This window comes from Emydura macquarii, unplaced genomic scaffold, assembly GCF_026122565.2.
Source record: "Emydura macquarii macquarii isolate MOO-44397 ecotype Brisbane River unplaced genomic scaffold, CSIRO-AGI_Emac_v2 contig_2246, whole genome shotgun sequence".
In the NCBI taxonomy this organism is placed as follows: Eukaryota; Metazoa; Chordata; order Testudines; family Chelidae; genus Emydura; species Emydura macquarii.
In genome coordinates, this window is record NW_027132383.1 from 3,010,400 (window position 1) to 3,023,344 (window position 12,945).

Here is a 12,945-nt window from a genome sequence, read left to right on the forward strand (position 1 = left end):
GAACTGCTGAGCTCTCCAGGCTGTGAGTGTGAGATACTGCAGTGAGCTTTGTATCTAACGCGTCTGTCTATAGAAAACCGCGCACATTAAACCTTATCGATCTGCACATCGGGCGTGCCGTGTCTGATCACACAGTGTCCAGCGTCCCTGGGCGGGATCCATCAGCTGTGATGAGACGATTTTTGAGGCGTACGGTGCAAGGGTTTCTCTCACTGCTTGTCAGCAGGGTAGCACCCTGTCTGGCACGGCTCTGGGCGAAGCTGCAGCTGGATTTGGCTGCAGGAGTAGGGCACGATGTCGTCTCAGGACCGTGTTGTGAGTCAGGCGTCGAGGGGTTGCCACTCCCGCTCTCCTTTCGCTAGCACCGGTCTCGGATACGGAAGCTTTTGTGGCTAACCCGGGTAAAAACCCGTGGGCTGGAGGAGCATGTGGAGGCTTGCTGCTCCCATGGGAACAAGTCACAGAGACAGAAGAAACGCTGGGCTGCTTTACGTGCGCTCGTTGTCGTAGCTAAAACCCTGACTGAAGAGTTGAGGAAGTCAGCCCAAGAAAACACGGCGCTGCAGGAACAGCTGACAGCACGCCACGGTCAAGTGCGGAAACTGGAACTAGAGCATGAATCGTCAGAGTCCCACTGCCGCACCCAGGGCGAAAGGTGCCGCTGCCCCGGGGCAGAGCGGGAGCCGGGAGGTGCTGGGTCACTGACAGGCCAGGGTAGGGCAAAGGGGGACTGGCTCAGTGGAGGATCCGGGAGGGCGACAGGAGCCCCGAGGGCTGAACCCCGACACCTCCCCGCAGGCCGGAGCTGTGAACTCAACGGAGCTGACGGGCCATGGCTGGGATAAGCCCCGTCTTCGGGGACACAGGGCCACGATCAGCCGGCACTGCCGCGGACAGGCGGAGGTTGCTTGGCTGGGTGCTCTGACCCTGGCCTCGGCCAGGATGGTCCATGCAGGAACCTTGGCTTCCCTGTCCCAGCCTCCGGCCCCCGCGCTCCGGCCGACTGACAAACCCTGCTCTGCGCGGGGCAGCCTGCCCGGAGACGCGGCTAAGGGGCTTGGGCTGGACCCGGGGCTGTGGATGGGCCTGTAGCCAGGTCTATCTCGAGGGCCGTGCTGGGCAGGACGGGGGGACGCAGGACCCTGGGGGCCTGGCCCTGAAGGGTTCCTCCGGGGGCTGTTTGAAAGCTGGGGTGTAGCTCTGTGCCAGCCTGCAGCTGTCCGAGGAGAATCAACCCCAGCCCCGCAGCCCTGGTACACACACAAGGGCGGTGGTAGTGAAAGCTTTATTGAGTCCAGCTCCACAGCCCCCCTCCGCCCCCCTGGGGGGCACAGTGCTAAGGCTGGGAAGACCAGAGCCATGGGGAGGCCCCTCCCGGCACCACGGCCCAGCTGACGGCCCTCTGCCCAGCTGGGGGGCAGACTGGCCCCGTGGCCTACTGTGGGTCTCTGGCGCCCAGGGGCCATGCCTGCATTTGCACGCCTCACGCCGCCCCCCCGCGCAGGCAGGTGTCCCCGGCTCCCACCAGACAGGGCCACCCCAGCTGCCCTCGTCCCACGCTGGCAGGGGAGGTGAGGGTCCCAGCCTTCCCTCCAGAGCTCGGGGGAGCCCCGGCGCTAGTAGAAAGTGAGACCCTGAGACACGAGCCTCGTGTGAGAGACGAGGCCGGAGGCTGGAGCTGAAGTCTCAGCCAGGCCCTGCCGGTCGAGGGCGAAGCTAGCAGGAATCAGGCTGGGCCCAGAGCCCGGCCCCACCTTCCCAAGAAGCGCTAGGCACACGCGCGTCCTGGGAGCTGGTCCAGAACATCCTGCGCCCAGGAATGGGACAAGCTCCCTCCCCGCGGCTCAGGAGTACGCACGGCCCCCCTTAAAGGGAAGGCCAGAATGACAACGTGACGGACAGAGACGCATGGAGCAGAGCAGAGCATCCTGTGCCAGGTGAAGGCTGGTGTCTGGCCGCGCCAGAGGGGCACCTCGCAGCTGGGCTGTCCCGGTGTGCGGAAGAGGAAGCGTCTTTGCGTGGCCGAGTGAGGCTGGAACATCCCGCCAGTGACGGAGCCAGTCCGTTGCCGGGGCAGCCATGTGTTAAGTGCCTCGCTGGCAATAAAACTGGCCTGGAGCCTTCGCTACTGAACCGGATCTCGGGTCTCGCTGGTAATCCCGGCGGGGGCCGCGGTCCCAGCGATCTGTGCAGAGCTGGGACCGCACACGCACTGGGAGAACACACACGCAGCCAAGAACGGACAGCGCCCGCCAGCTAAACCCCAGCACCCTGGCTCGGAGGTGGCCCCGGAGCCGGCTGGACCCATGGGGCAGGGGGCACTGAGCTGGGTGGGGAAGCCGGCTGGCAGCCCGGGAAGTAGCCGGCCCAGGAAGTAGCCGGCCCCTCGTCCTGCTGCAGTGGCTGGGGTCTGCAGAGGCAGCTCCCCACCCGCCAACACTCCCCTGCAGCCCCGAGCCCAGGCCCATCGGTGCTGGGTCTCACCGGCCAGAGGGGGCAGAGCTGAGCAGCAGCCTCCTGCCCTGGGCCCCCCGCCAGCCCGGGAGCCAGGTGCCGGGGCTGTCCCCCTCCTGGGACACTGACCGCGGGCTCTGGCCAGCACAGATCCACCTCCCACGGGACCAGCAGAGCCCCAGGGGTGACTCCTGCCCCATCCAGCCCTGCAAAGTCCCAGGGGCCCCTTCGGTCCGGCCAGCCCCATGGGCCCTGGCCTCGCAGCCTGTCCAGGTCCGGGGGGGAAGGAAGAGGACACAACAAGGGGGGAGGCCCTGCCCAGCCCCACCCTAACAAGGACTCTTCATCCACTTTCCTCCTTGGACACCGGGATTCACACTCGCTGCCGTCACCACGGCACAGGGTTCAGGAGCAGCCGCAGCCCCACGGCCAGGTGGTCCGAGCAGCCGGCCAGCTGGGTGATGAAGGAGAACTTCTCCACCGTCTGGGCAAAGCAAGGGACAGCGGGGTCAGTGCCCAGGGAGCACACAGGCCACCTCCCTGCCCCCCAGGAGAATGTGTGTATGTGTGGGGGGGGGGACACGACTGAGACTACATATCCCAGCATGCAGTGCATCCAGGCCTGGCTGAGCCAGAGCAGGGCAGGCTGGGACTCGTAGTCACCATGGGCTGAGCACTAACACAACTCAGCTCACTCCCCTTCCCGGCCATGGCCAGGCCAAGCTCCGTCCCCCACTGCAGGGCAGGAAACAGCCCGGCGTGGGGCCGAGGGCCCAGCCAGCATCACGCAGCACGTCAGTGTCAGAGCCAGCAGAAAACCCCAGGCCCGGACCATGCGGACTGGCTCTTTGAGCAAGTCACCCGTCCCGCGAGCAGTGATTCCGCGAGGCCAGCCCCCCTGCAGCCTGGCCCCATGGCACTGGGCCACGAAGCCCCCAGAGCGCGAGAGCTGCTGAGAGCCCCCGAGGAAGCCGATGCAGAGAGTGTGGCTACCCGGGGATCTGCCCCAGCCACCTCCCCAGCCAGCCCAGCCCCCCACGGCCCTACCAGACCCCCACAGCTGGCCTCTGAGTCAGGCGGGCCTCAGAGCTGGGCGCCCGGCCGAACCTGCCCTGTGCTGGCTGGGAGCTCCCCTGCACCCTCCTGCCCTTCGCTCCACAGACCCAGGCAGGGCCGTGGGCTGCAATGGGGTTACCCCAGGCCGGGCAGGGAGCCGGGGCCCCGCTGGACACTCACCGTGGCCAGGCTGATGGGGGCAGGGTGCTCGCGGTACAGGATGTAGTCGACGCGGCGTCCTTTCCAGGGGCCCCCCGCTGCAGAGGGGTCGGGGCGGCCGTCCGGCAAGATGGGACCCGCTAGGTACTTCCGCCTGCCTTCCTCTTGCTCCAGGGCCCTGGGGTGCACATGGGGAGCCATCAGCAGGGGAGCTGAGGGGCCCAGTGGCGGGGGAAGAGGAGGAGCGGGGGGCTGGGGGGGGGGGTGGTGCACGGCAGGGCCATGCACAGGGTAGCCCCAGTGTCCCATTACCCTCTGCGGAGGCGTGGGCAGAGACTGCCTCGGACCTGGGCTGAGCGCCCCTCTGACCCCCAGCACCCTGAAATCCACAGGGCCCCCGGGTGCTTCCCCCCACCCCCTAGTGCTCTGGAACCTGCAGGACCCCCGGACGCTCTCCCCCCCTGCTCTGGAACCCCCAGGGCCCCTGGACACTCACTCCCCCCAGGCTCTGGGACCTGCCGTTACCGTTTCAGGCCCGCTGGGGTGGCCACGGCCTGGTCGTGGATCTCCAGGTAGTTCAGCATGGTGCCTGCAGGGACGTGAGCTGCAGTGAGAGCCGCCCCCACTGTGCCATCCCCCCATCTTCCTTCACCCACCCCCACCCCCCACAGGGACGTCAGCACAGACCGGGGGGAGGCCGAGGCTAGCCGGGCCTCTGAACCCCAGGGCCCAGGTGTGTCACCCTGGGCTGCCAAAGGCTGGATCCGGATGTCTGGCTGGGATGGTGTAGTCGGGGCTGGTCCTGCTTCGAGCGGGGGGGTGGGACTAGATACTCCTGAGATACCTTCAGACGGAGGGAGCAGCTCTGGCCCGGCCAGCACGTACCTATGGCCCAGGGCTTGTCCTGCCTCGGCCCCGCTCGGCACGGGTCTTGGTACTGGTGGAAGATTTCGTGGGTCTGCTCCAAGTGATCCCCTGGAAAGAGCCCGCAGAGTGAATGGGCCCATCTGCCCCTCCCCCTCCCTCGCAGCCCACCCCTCCCCCTCCTCACCCACTGCCCCTGCAGACTGCCCCCCCCCCCCCCCCCGCCTGCTGGCCACCCCTCCCTGCTTCTTGGGTGACACAGTGGGAATTTTCTGTAACGGTTTTGAGTCCTGTGTGTGCCTCAGTTTCCCTCCACGCTTTGCTGCTCCTGGAACAGTGCCGGAGAGCCGGGTGCCCGTGTCACCTCGCTGTCCGGCTGGAAAGGGGCAGGGTCATTAACTAACTGGTTGAAGCAACCCAAGATCATGAGAGGGGCCAGGGATGGGAGACAACAGGCAGTCCCCGGGACCGAGCAGGTCCAAGCGGCAGGCTGGCTGGGCTCAGGGCCGCCCTTCGGAGTGACCCAGATGCTGTCTCCTGCTGGACAGAGCCGCCACCCTGGGCTAGCTCCTGGCGGCGCTGGGCAGGATGGCCCTGGCGTACCTGCCTCTCTGGGCTAGCCCACGGGTGTTCGGATCCAGGGCCAGGGGACTAAGCAAAGGCCAGCAGCGTCGCTGCGGATACCCAGAGAGCCTCGCGCTCTGGAGGGCCCGGTACCTGCCTCCCGCCAGGGTCTGGCGTGGCTGGAGACGCTGCAGGCAGCCCTGGAGAGAGGGGCAGGCTCTCTGGGGCCCGACGACCCAGCCCCGGAGCCTGGGCTGGCACGCCGAAGGGGTCACTCCCACGGGGCGGGTTTACACGCTGGGCCCAGACCAGACCCTGTGACTTCACGACACCGTGTCACCCCCGCCCCGCCAGGCTGTTCCCGCCTCACCCATCCCTGGGGGCTCCCCCTGCCCCCCGGGCCCAGCCCCCCACCTGAGGAGCAATTGTCAAAGTTGAGGTCCCCGCAGAACACGTCGAAGGCGACGACGTCTCCGGGCTGCGCGTGGATGTCCTGGAACAGCTGCACCCAGGAGAGCCCCAGCGTCAGCTGGTCGCAGCGGATCTCCGCGTCGGCTGGGGGGACACAGGCCTGTTACCAGCTGCACCCCGCAGCCAGCCCCAGGGTGTCCCACCCGCCCCACACATGGGGTCCCCTCTGCTGCCGGGGACCTGGGGCTGGGACAGCCGAGGAGCCAGTGCCCAGGGTGCCAGGCAGCACCAAGCCCGCCCCAGGGAGGGCTCAGAGGCTGGGCAGAGCGGGGAAGGTGGGGCTGGGGGTCCGGACGGGCTGTTCTCTCCCTCCCCCCACACTTACCTGCTGGGGCCTGCATGTGCGTGCAGTTCAGGTAGCCCACAATCCTCTGCCCTTCTGCCACCCCAAGCTGGACCTAGGGGGGCACACAGAAACACTGCCAGTTACGTGCTGAAAGGCCATGGCTGGGGCCAGGGCCGGGACCCCCATTGCGGGGGGAGGGGGCGTTCGGCCAGGGCCACAGCCAGACCCGCAGGGAAGGAGGGTCAGTTTCACCTTATAAACAACACTGAGGACCTGTGCAGGGAGACGCCCCCCCACCCGTCACAGGCCCACCTGTCCTTACCCGGGGATGCCCTGGTATTGTCTGGCAGGTCCCAGCACCTTGCGGGAGGGAGGGCTGACCCCTGGGGTACATCTAGACAGGCTGTGGCAGCGAGTCCCCCAGCGTCAGAGCCCCAGCTCCAGCCTGAGCCGCGCCTGCCCCACTAGCCCCATCTGCCAGGGCCGGCGGCTGCTGCATGGCGGGCGGGGCCCGCACACCCGAGCTCCTGCTCCCAGCGCTGCCAGGAGGCAAAGCCTTGGACAAACACAGCAGTTTCCATCCCACGCTGGGGTCACGCCTGGGGCAGGCGTTCCCAGGCCTGGCCAAGGGCAGCGGGACCAGGAGCCTGGAGCGATCCCTGCAGAGACGCTGGGCCTGTGGGGGTGGGGAAGAGCACCAGGGGGGGTGCTCCTGCCACCAGCCCCCAGATCCCTCTCTGGTGTCCCCAGGGCCCAGAGGATGCTGGGATTTGGGACAGACGCTTGTGGGATAGCTGGCAGCCAGCTGTCTGCTCCTGCCCGTGCACAGGGCTAGGCTGAGGGGCCTCGTCCCGTGGGGCTCAGGGGTCCCTGCAGTAACCAGTCCCCGGCTACCCACCGCTGCACACACGAGTCACAGGCGGAACGGTGCCGTGTGCACACCAGGGCGCACACTCAGGGCCTCCCCTCCCCGCAGCTGGGACACACGGGGGAAGGGCAGAGGGCGAGGGACACAGCCAGGGTCACTCGGGGAGTCCAGGGCGGAGCTGGGAAGAGACCCCCGGAGTCCTGGCTTCCAGGCCGCTGCTCTAACCTGCTACACCACCCACTCCCGCCCCTGCCCAGCACCTTGCAGAGAGTGGCGGAGCGTGCACAGACGCAGCGAAGCGCTGGGCAGGCCAGGGAGGGAATGACCCACGCCGCCCTGCAGCCACCCCGGCGCGCGGCCAGGGCAGAGGCAGAGTGGAGCGGGCCATGGGCGCCCAGCTGGCACAGCCCCTCACCTGCACAGACAGCAGCCCCTTGGCAGCGAGCGCGTCCTCGCCGGTGCCGTTGGGGTAGCAGTGGTACTGGACGGCCAGCACGGGGTAGCGGCTGGCCAGGAAGAGCCCGCTGTTCAAGATCTTGAGGGCAGAACAGCCGTGCAGCCCGTAGACGCCCACGTCGTACACCAGGTGCTCGTAGAAGGGGCTCAGAAACCGGCGCAGGCGGGTGGCCGCCCGCGGGTCGAACACCTCCTGCAGGCACACGAAGTCCGCGTCCGGGGGGAAGGGCACCGAGACCTCCCCGAGCCCGGCTTCTCCCGCCCCGTCAGGCACCTCGATCACCACGCTGGCGTCAGGGCGGGGGGCCCCGCTTCCCGGCCGGGGCGGGCTGGACGCGGTGGCCCCGTACTTGCAGGGCAGCGGGAACTGGCTGTTCCCGGGGCTGGCGAGGCCGGCCCGGGCATCCCCCTGCGTGAGGCACTGGCCGACGCGGGCCACACGCTGCCGCATCTCTCCCAGGTTGCTGAACTTGGCCAGGCCGTCGGGCAGGAGGCACACGTTGGCGCTGACGAAGCTGAAGGCCTTGCCCGTGCCCGGCAGCTCCCAGGGCTCCGGCTGGCGCGAGAGGATGGTGTGCTGGTAGGCGAAGGGCCGGCGGGCAGCCTGCAGGGGCAGCCACAGCAGCAGGCCCAGGATTGCGGCCGGCACGGAGAGGACTAAGAGCAGCAGAAGCAAGGGGCTCGTGACCAGGACCCGCAGGGGGTAACTGGGGCAGCGCTGGCGCTGGTGCTGCCACTGCTCCGCCGTGGTCTCCCGGATGGCGAGGAGCTGGTCAGCGGCCCAGTAGCTGGGGAACAGCAGGCGCTGGCTCAGAGTGCAGAGGCCGCTCAGGAAGCGGTTTGGGAACGGAGACTCCCGCAGAACCATGCTGCGCGGCACCGGGGCAGGCGAGCCTGGGTGTCACTGCTCCGGCTGCTTCCCGGGGGCTCCCAATGCACCGGCCCCAAGGTCCTGCAGGGCGGAGGAGCTGCTGATCCCGGCCGGCTTCGCCTCGGGGCAGGCGCTGCAGGGAGAGAACGGGCAGAGCTCAGCGCTGCCAGGGGCTGCCTGGCATTGCCCAGGAGAGTCGCCGCGCGACGGGCTCGGACACTGGCATCTGCTCCTGCCGGGTACCTGGGGTGGGGCCTTGCCAGGCTGGGCAGGCAAACGAGCCCCAAACGCCCCCGAGCACCGCCAGGGCGGGGGGGTCACAGGCGGGGGGCGGCCAGCTGGCACCTCCCCTGAACGGGGTTTGCAGTGGTTCCCCCAAGAGCCGAGGCCTGCAGCGCACAGGCAGGGCCTGAGCAACAGCAGACGTCCCTGGGCCTGAGCCCCCCAGAACAGGGCCTGCAGACGCCCCCCAGCCCTGGACGGGGCCTGCAGATGGCCCGTGAGCCGCCTCCCCTCCCATCCAGAACAGAACCTGGGCTGGGGAAAGAGCCTGCGGCCGGGCTGCAGGCAGAGACTGGCAGGGCCACGGAGGGGACCGGGCCCCGGGCACACTGGGGGGTTCCTGCTGCACATGCTCGCTCTGGCTAGGCTCCCTGATGAGTGTCAGGACACCAGCCTGGCTAGTCCCTGGGCACAGGGACCGCGTGTGTCTCCCTCCCCCCGCTCAAGTGGGGCTGCACTGGGCAGCAGGTTGCGTCTCCCTGACCCATGCCTGGCCCCACGCCCCTGCCCTATCGCCCTTCCCTGGGTTCTCCTGCCAGCCCAGCTTCCTCACCCGGCCCTGCCCGGCCCTCAGCTCGGCCTGGACCCCTCCCCGCCCTCCCACTGCCCCAGTCCAGCTTGGCCCCCTCCCCACTCTCCACGCCCCCCACTGACTCTCCCTTGTCCCCCCCAGTCCGGCTCCATCACCCTGACCTACTAACCCTGCTTCCTGAGCCACCTGCACCGGGCCCAGCCCCACTCCCCTGGCCACCCCTGGTGACCCCCAGACTCCCCTCCACGCTGCATTTCATGGGGCCAGCGATTCCCAGGTGTCCTGCAGGCGGCAAAGAGCCCCGAGCAGGGAGGCCAGGACGCCTGGGTTCTCCCTCCGGCCCTGGGCGGGAGGACTAGTGGTTAGAGCAGGGGGGGGGGGTTGGGAGCCAGGACTCCCCGGCTCTCTCCCAGCTGTGGGACAGGAGGGGGACTAGTGGTTGGGGGGGTGGACACCCGGGTTCCATTGCCAGCCCCCCGGGACATCGGGGAGTCCTTACCCCCCCCAGCACCGGTGCCGCCCCCCTTGGCTGCCAGCAGCAGCAGCAGCAGCAGCAGCCACCTGCCCGGTCCCGAGGGCCCCCGGGCTCCCCGCTCTCACCTTGCGCGGCCGGGGCCGGGAGCCGCTGTCGAGCGCGGCCGAAAGCGAAACCGACAGCGGAGCCGCCGCTACCTGGCCGGAGCCCCCGCCCCGAGCGCTTAAAGGAGCCGCAGCCGGGCAGGGCCGGGGTCGCCCCGGCACGGCCCCGACCCCGACCCCGACCTCCTCCCGGGCACCGCCTGCACTCCCGGCCCCTCCCCGGCACGGTGCGCCCCCCCGCCTGCCCGCCCGGCTCACTGGGGCTGAGCCCCCCAGCGCAGCGCAGCGCAGGCAGGATCTGTCCATGTCCACCCCTCCCGGCCGGGCCGGGCCGGCCCTTCCCCGTCAGTCCCACTTGTCCTGCCCGCCCCGCATCTGTGCCCGGCTGTGCCCGGGGCTGCGGGTGGAGGCGGCGCGTCCCCACCGCCGGGGCCGGGAGCTGAACCTTCCCCTCTGCGCACTCGGCAGCCCTCGCCGCTCCCAGACCAGCACTGCCCAGGTGGGGAAACTGAGGCACGGGGTGGGGGGCATGGACCGAGGCACGCAGCAGAGCCAGAGACGAGCACCCGGCCCGGGTGCGGCGCTGGTGGAGGGGCTGGGCCGGCAGACAGGGGCCGCGCTCTGGAAGGTGCCCCCAGGAGGTGCCTGCGGTGGAGCGGCCCCTGCGCTCGGGGCGCTGCCTGCCCACCCCTGGGGCGGCCCGGCCCGGCCGTGCTGGGCACAGGGGGTGTCGGGAGCGGGGCTGGCTGAGCCGGGTCAGTGCACGCCGCCCGGCCCGCAGCACCTGCCCCCTCGCCCACCCGAGAGCTGCCCCCAGCAGGCGCGCCGGCCCCCTCCCCTGCCCCCGGCCCCGGCAGGCCCCTCCTCGCCCCGGCGTCACCAGCCAGGCCTGGGACGTGCCCCCCGCGCCGAGGGCAGCAGCAGCAAAGGTCACCGCGCAAAGCCCCGAGGCGCGGGATGGGCGAGTTACGCCGCCCGGGGACCAGCTGTTCGCGCTGGGGGGCCGGGTGCAGACGGGCGGCGGAGACAGCGGCGCCCCCCTGGGCGGGCTGGGCGGTGCGGTGCGGAGGAGAGGGGGTGGCTGGTGGGGTGTCAGGGGTGTGGTGATGGTTTCCAGCACAGGGGGTCGCAGGCCCAGCCCAGCATCCCGCCCCAGTTCCCTGGATGACCCCTTCCTAGGCCCCGGATTCAGGAACTCCCTGCAATCTCCCCACACCCTCCCCCTGCCAGGGCTGTGGGTGCCCCTTCCTCTCTCCCCCCATCTCCAGCCCCAGCTGCACAAGCAGGCACCCATTGCCCTTTGGCCCAGGGTTCTGGGGCTGCCTGAGGGGTGGAGGAAGGGGCGGGGGCGAGTGGCTGAGGGGAGGCGCGTCCCCCTTTGCCGGCGGGGCCCAGCGCCCTGCATTTGGCCCTGCAGTGCTGCATGAAGCAGCAGGGCCACCACGGCCTATCAGCAGGGCAGGAAGGAAGCTGCTGTTGGTGGAAATCCAATCTAAGCCGCCCTAGCAAGCACCTGCCTCTGCTCCGCAAGTCTGCCTCCGAGCCCCTGAGCCCCACGGCCCCCGCCTGCTAGCACAGCCCTGCTGGGAGCCAGAGTCTCCAGTGGGAAGGATGGGGCAGACCCTGCGTTCCCCTGTGGTACCTGAAGGCACCTCTGCACCCCCCGCCCCCTCCCACTCCTTACGCTGTGCCCTGGCGTCGGGGCTTACGCATCCCGCAGCTTCTTTCCTGTACGCCCGACCTCGCAGTGAGCGCCCGACGCACCTGGAGCAACCTCCCAGCGAGCGCTGGCCTCGCGGCCTCCAGCCACCCCTCTGCAGGGAAGTGCAAGTCAGCTGCAGTGTGCACAGCGCTGCTTCCTGCCCGGCCCGCGCTGCCCTGAGCCCCCAGCCCCCCCCCCATCCGGCTCCTCACAGCTTTGTACAGCGCTGTGCGCGCCTGCGGCACCGGCACGAGAACCACAGCGCTGCTGAGCCCCCGGGCAGCTGGGGGGGGGCTGGAGGGCACAGGGCGGGCGGGGAGCTGTCAGGTAGGCAGGTCCCAGTCCAGGGAGTGCGCTTTGTCAGCCAAAACCAAGCCAGGCACCCGCAGGCAGATGCCAGGGCCTGGGGGTTACGTGCCCAAGGGCTTCCCCAGTCTGCCCCATGGATTTCAGCTGCCCCCCCGGCAGAGCCCATATTGCCAGAGCTGTTCCTCAGAGCAGCCAGCAGGGATCTGCTGGGGCGCGGTACAGCGTGTCAGCCCATAGCCACACAGAGCGTTTTTGGGAGTCCAGGGAACAATCTGAAACTGAGGCCAGAATAATTACCATGGGGCTGAGGGGCTCTCTCCGCCGTGCATCAAGACCCACCACGTGGGAGCAAAGCACCACTCAGGCGTGGCATGACCAGAAGGGGCACGACGCCACTCAGTCTGGAGGCCCTCTCAAACGCAGGGCTGGGTGCAAACTGCTCCTTTGACCTCCCGGGTGGCCCTGACTTGCCCCCTGCAGCGGACGTAGGAATTGCCAGGCTGGGGCAGCCCAGTTTCTTGTCCCTGACAGAGGCCAGCACCAGCTGCCTCCAGGAAAGAAGTCCAAGACACCTTGCAGCAGCAGATGGGGATATTCAGCCCCGTGCCAGCCCCGTCTTGACCCTCATGGCCAGCGAAGGTCTCACCCTTCGGTCCCCTGTTTAGCACCAGCTCCCCGCACTCAGGATATCCTCACTATCCACAGCAGTGTCCAGGCCCTTTCTGAATCACGCTAAGATTGTGACCTCAACAGTTTCCTGTGGCAATGAGTTCCACAGGCTAATTACACGTGTGAATGAGGATTTCCTTTCATCAGTTTGGAATTTGCCACCTTTGCATTTTCTCATCTGTCTCCTGTTATGAAATGGGGAGCACGAGGCGCCCCTTCCCGTCTCTATCCCAGTCATTATTTGATCATGTCCCTTCTTGTTCCAGCGCTGAGCAGCTGAGAAGTTCAGATCCAGCTCCATACTGCACCCAGTTCATTTGACGTTTGAAGGCACTTATCTGGTCCTGTCATCAAGGCCCCAGGGGCCACGGGATCCATCATGTATTTCTCCCCACACCTCCTCACGGGGCAGGGCAGCGCTGTTAGCGCTGTTTGTTAGCGCATGCTACGGAGGCACAGCGAGGCTAGGGGACAGGCCCCAGGTCACTCACACAATCTGTGGCAAAGATCTGAACCCAGCTCTCCCAAGTCCTCAGCTGGGGCCGTAACCACTGGCCCACCCTCCCTCCGCATCGCCCTGCAGCGGGCCCCACCTTCACGCTGACACACCCACACCAACGCAGGCATTTGCAGAACACTGAGCTAAGGAGAGAAGCAAACACTGATTGTGATGGAGCATCCCGGGCTGACCCCAGCCTGGGTGCGAGTCCCCAGGGTCAGCTGACCCCTGCCTCCCGCATTCAGCGGGGATAAGCAGGGGTGGCGGGTATCATAGGCCTGGGAAGGCTCAGCCTTCCCAAACAGCCAGGTGGGCCCCCCCCCG

The 12,945-nt window shown here is 68.4% G+C and overlaps 1 protein-coding gene across 2 annotated transcripts; it reads right to left on the bottom strand.

Moving 5' to 3' along the window:
* Positions 1-605: 605 nt before the first annotated feature.
* On the bottom strand, positions 606-9,599 carry LOC137161098 (sphingomyelin phosphodiesterase 5-like). Of its 2 annotated transcripts, XM_067560155.1 has the most exons (8): positions 9,464-9,599; positions 7,138-8,182; positions 5,894-5,966; positions 5,512-5,652; positions 4,555-4,644; positions 4,195-4,258; positions 3,691-3,847; positions 606-2,938 (listed from the first exon to the last, which is right to left on the bottom strand). In XM_067560155.1, the coding sequence occupies exons 2-8, from the start codon at positions 8,044-8,046 to the stop codon at positions 2,843-2,845; spliced, it is 1,530 nt and encodes a 509-aa protein (XP_067416256.1). In that variant the 5' UTR covers positions 8,047-8,182; positions 9,464-9,599; the 3' UTR covers positions 606-2,842. The 2 variants fall into 2 exon arrangements, 1 of the variants encoding a protein (XP_067416256.1); XR_010922036.1 differs by lacking the exon at positions 606-2,938 and having other exon boundaries at positions 3,763-3,847; positions 4,514-4,644.
* Positions 9,600-12,945: the final 3,346 nt, after the last annotated feature.

What these genes read in the sequence shown, in the direction of transcription:
- LOC137161098 (XM_067560155.1), bottom strand. Translation starts at nt 8,046, where the DNA reads ATGGTTCTGCGGGAGTCTCCGTTCCCAAACCGCTTCCTGAGCGGCCTC. An exon ending in CTTTGACAATTGCTCCTCAG is followed by an intron (nt 4,645 to 5,511) that starts GTGGGGGGCTGG and finishes GGCTCTTTCCAG; the next exon opens with GGGATCACTTGGAGCAGACC. An exon ending in ACCCCAGCGGGCCTGAAACG is followed by an intron (nt 3,848 to 4,194) that starts GTAACGGCAGGT and finishes TGTGCACCCCAG; the next exon opens with GGCCCTGGAGCAAGAGGAAG.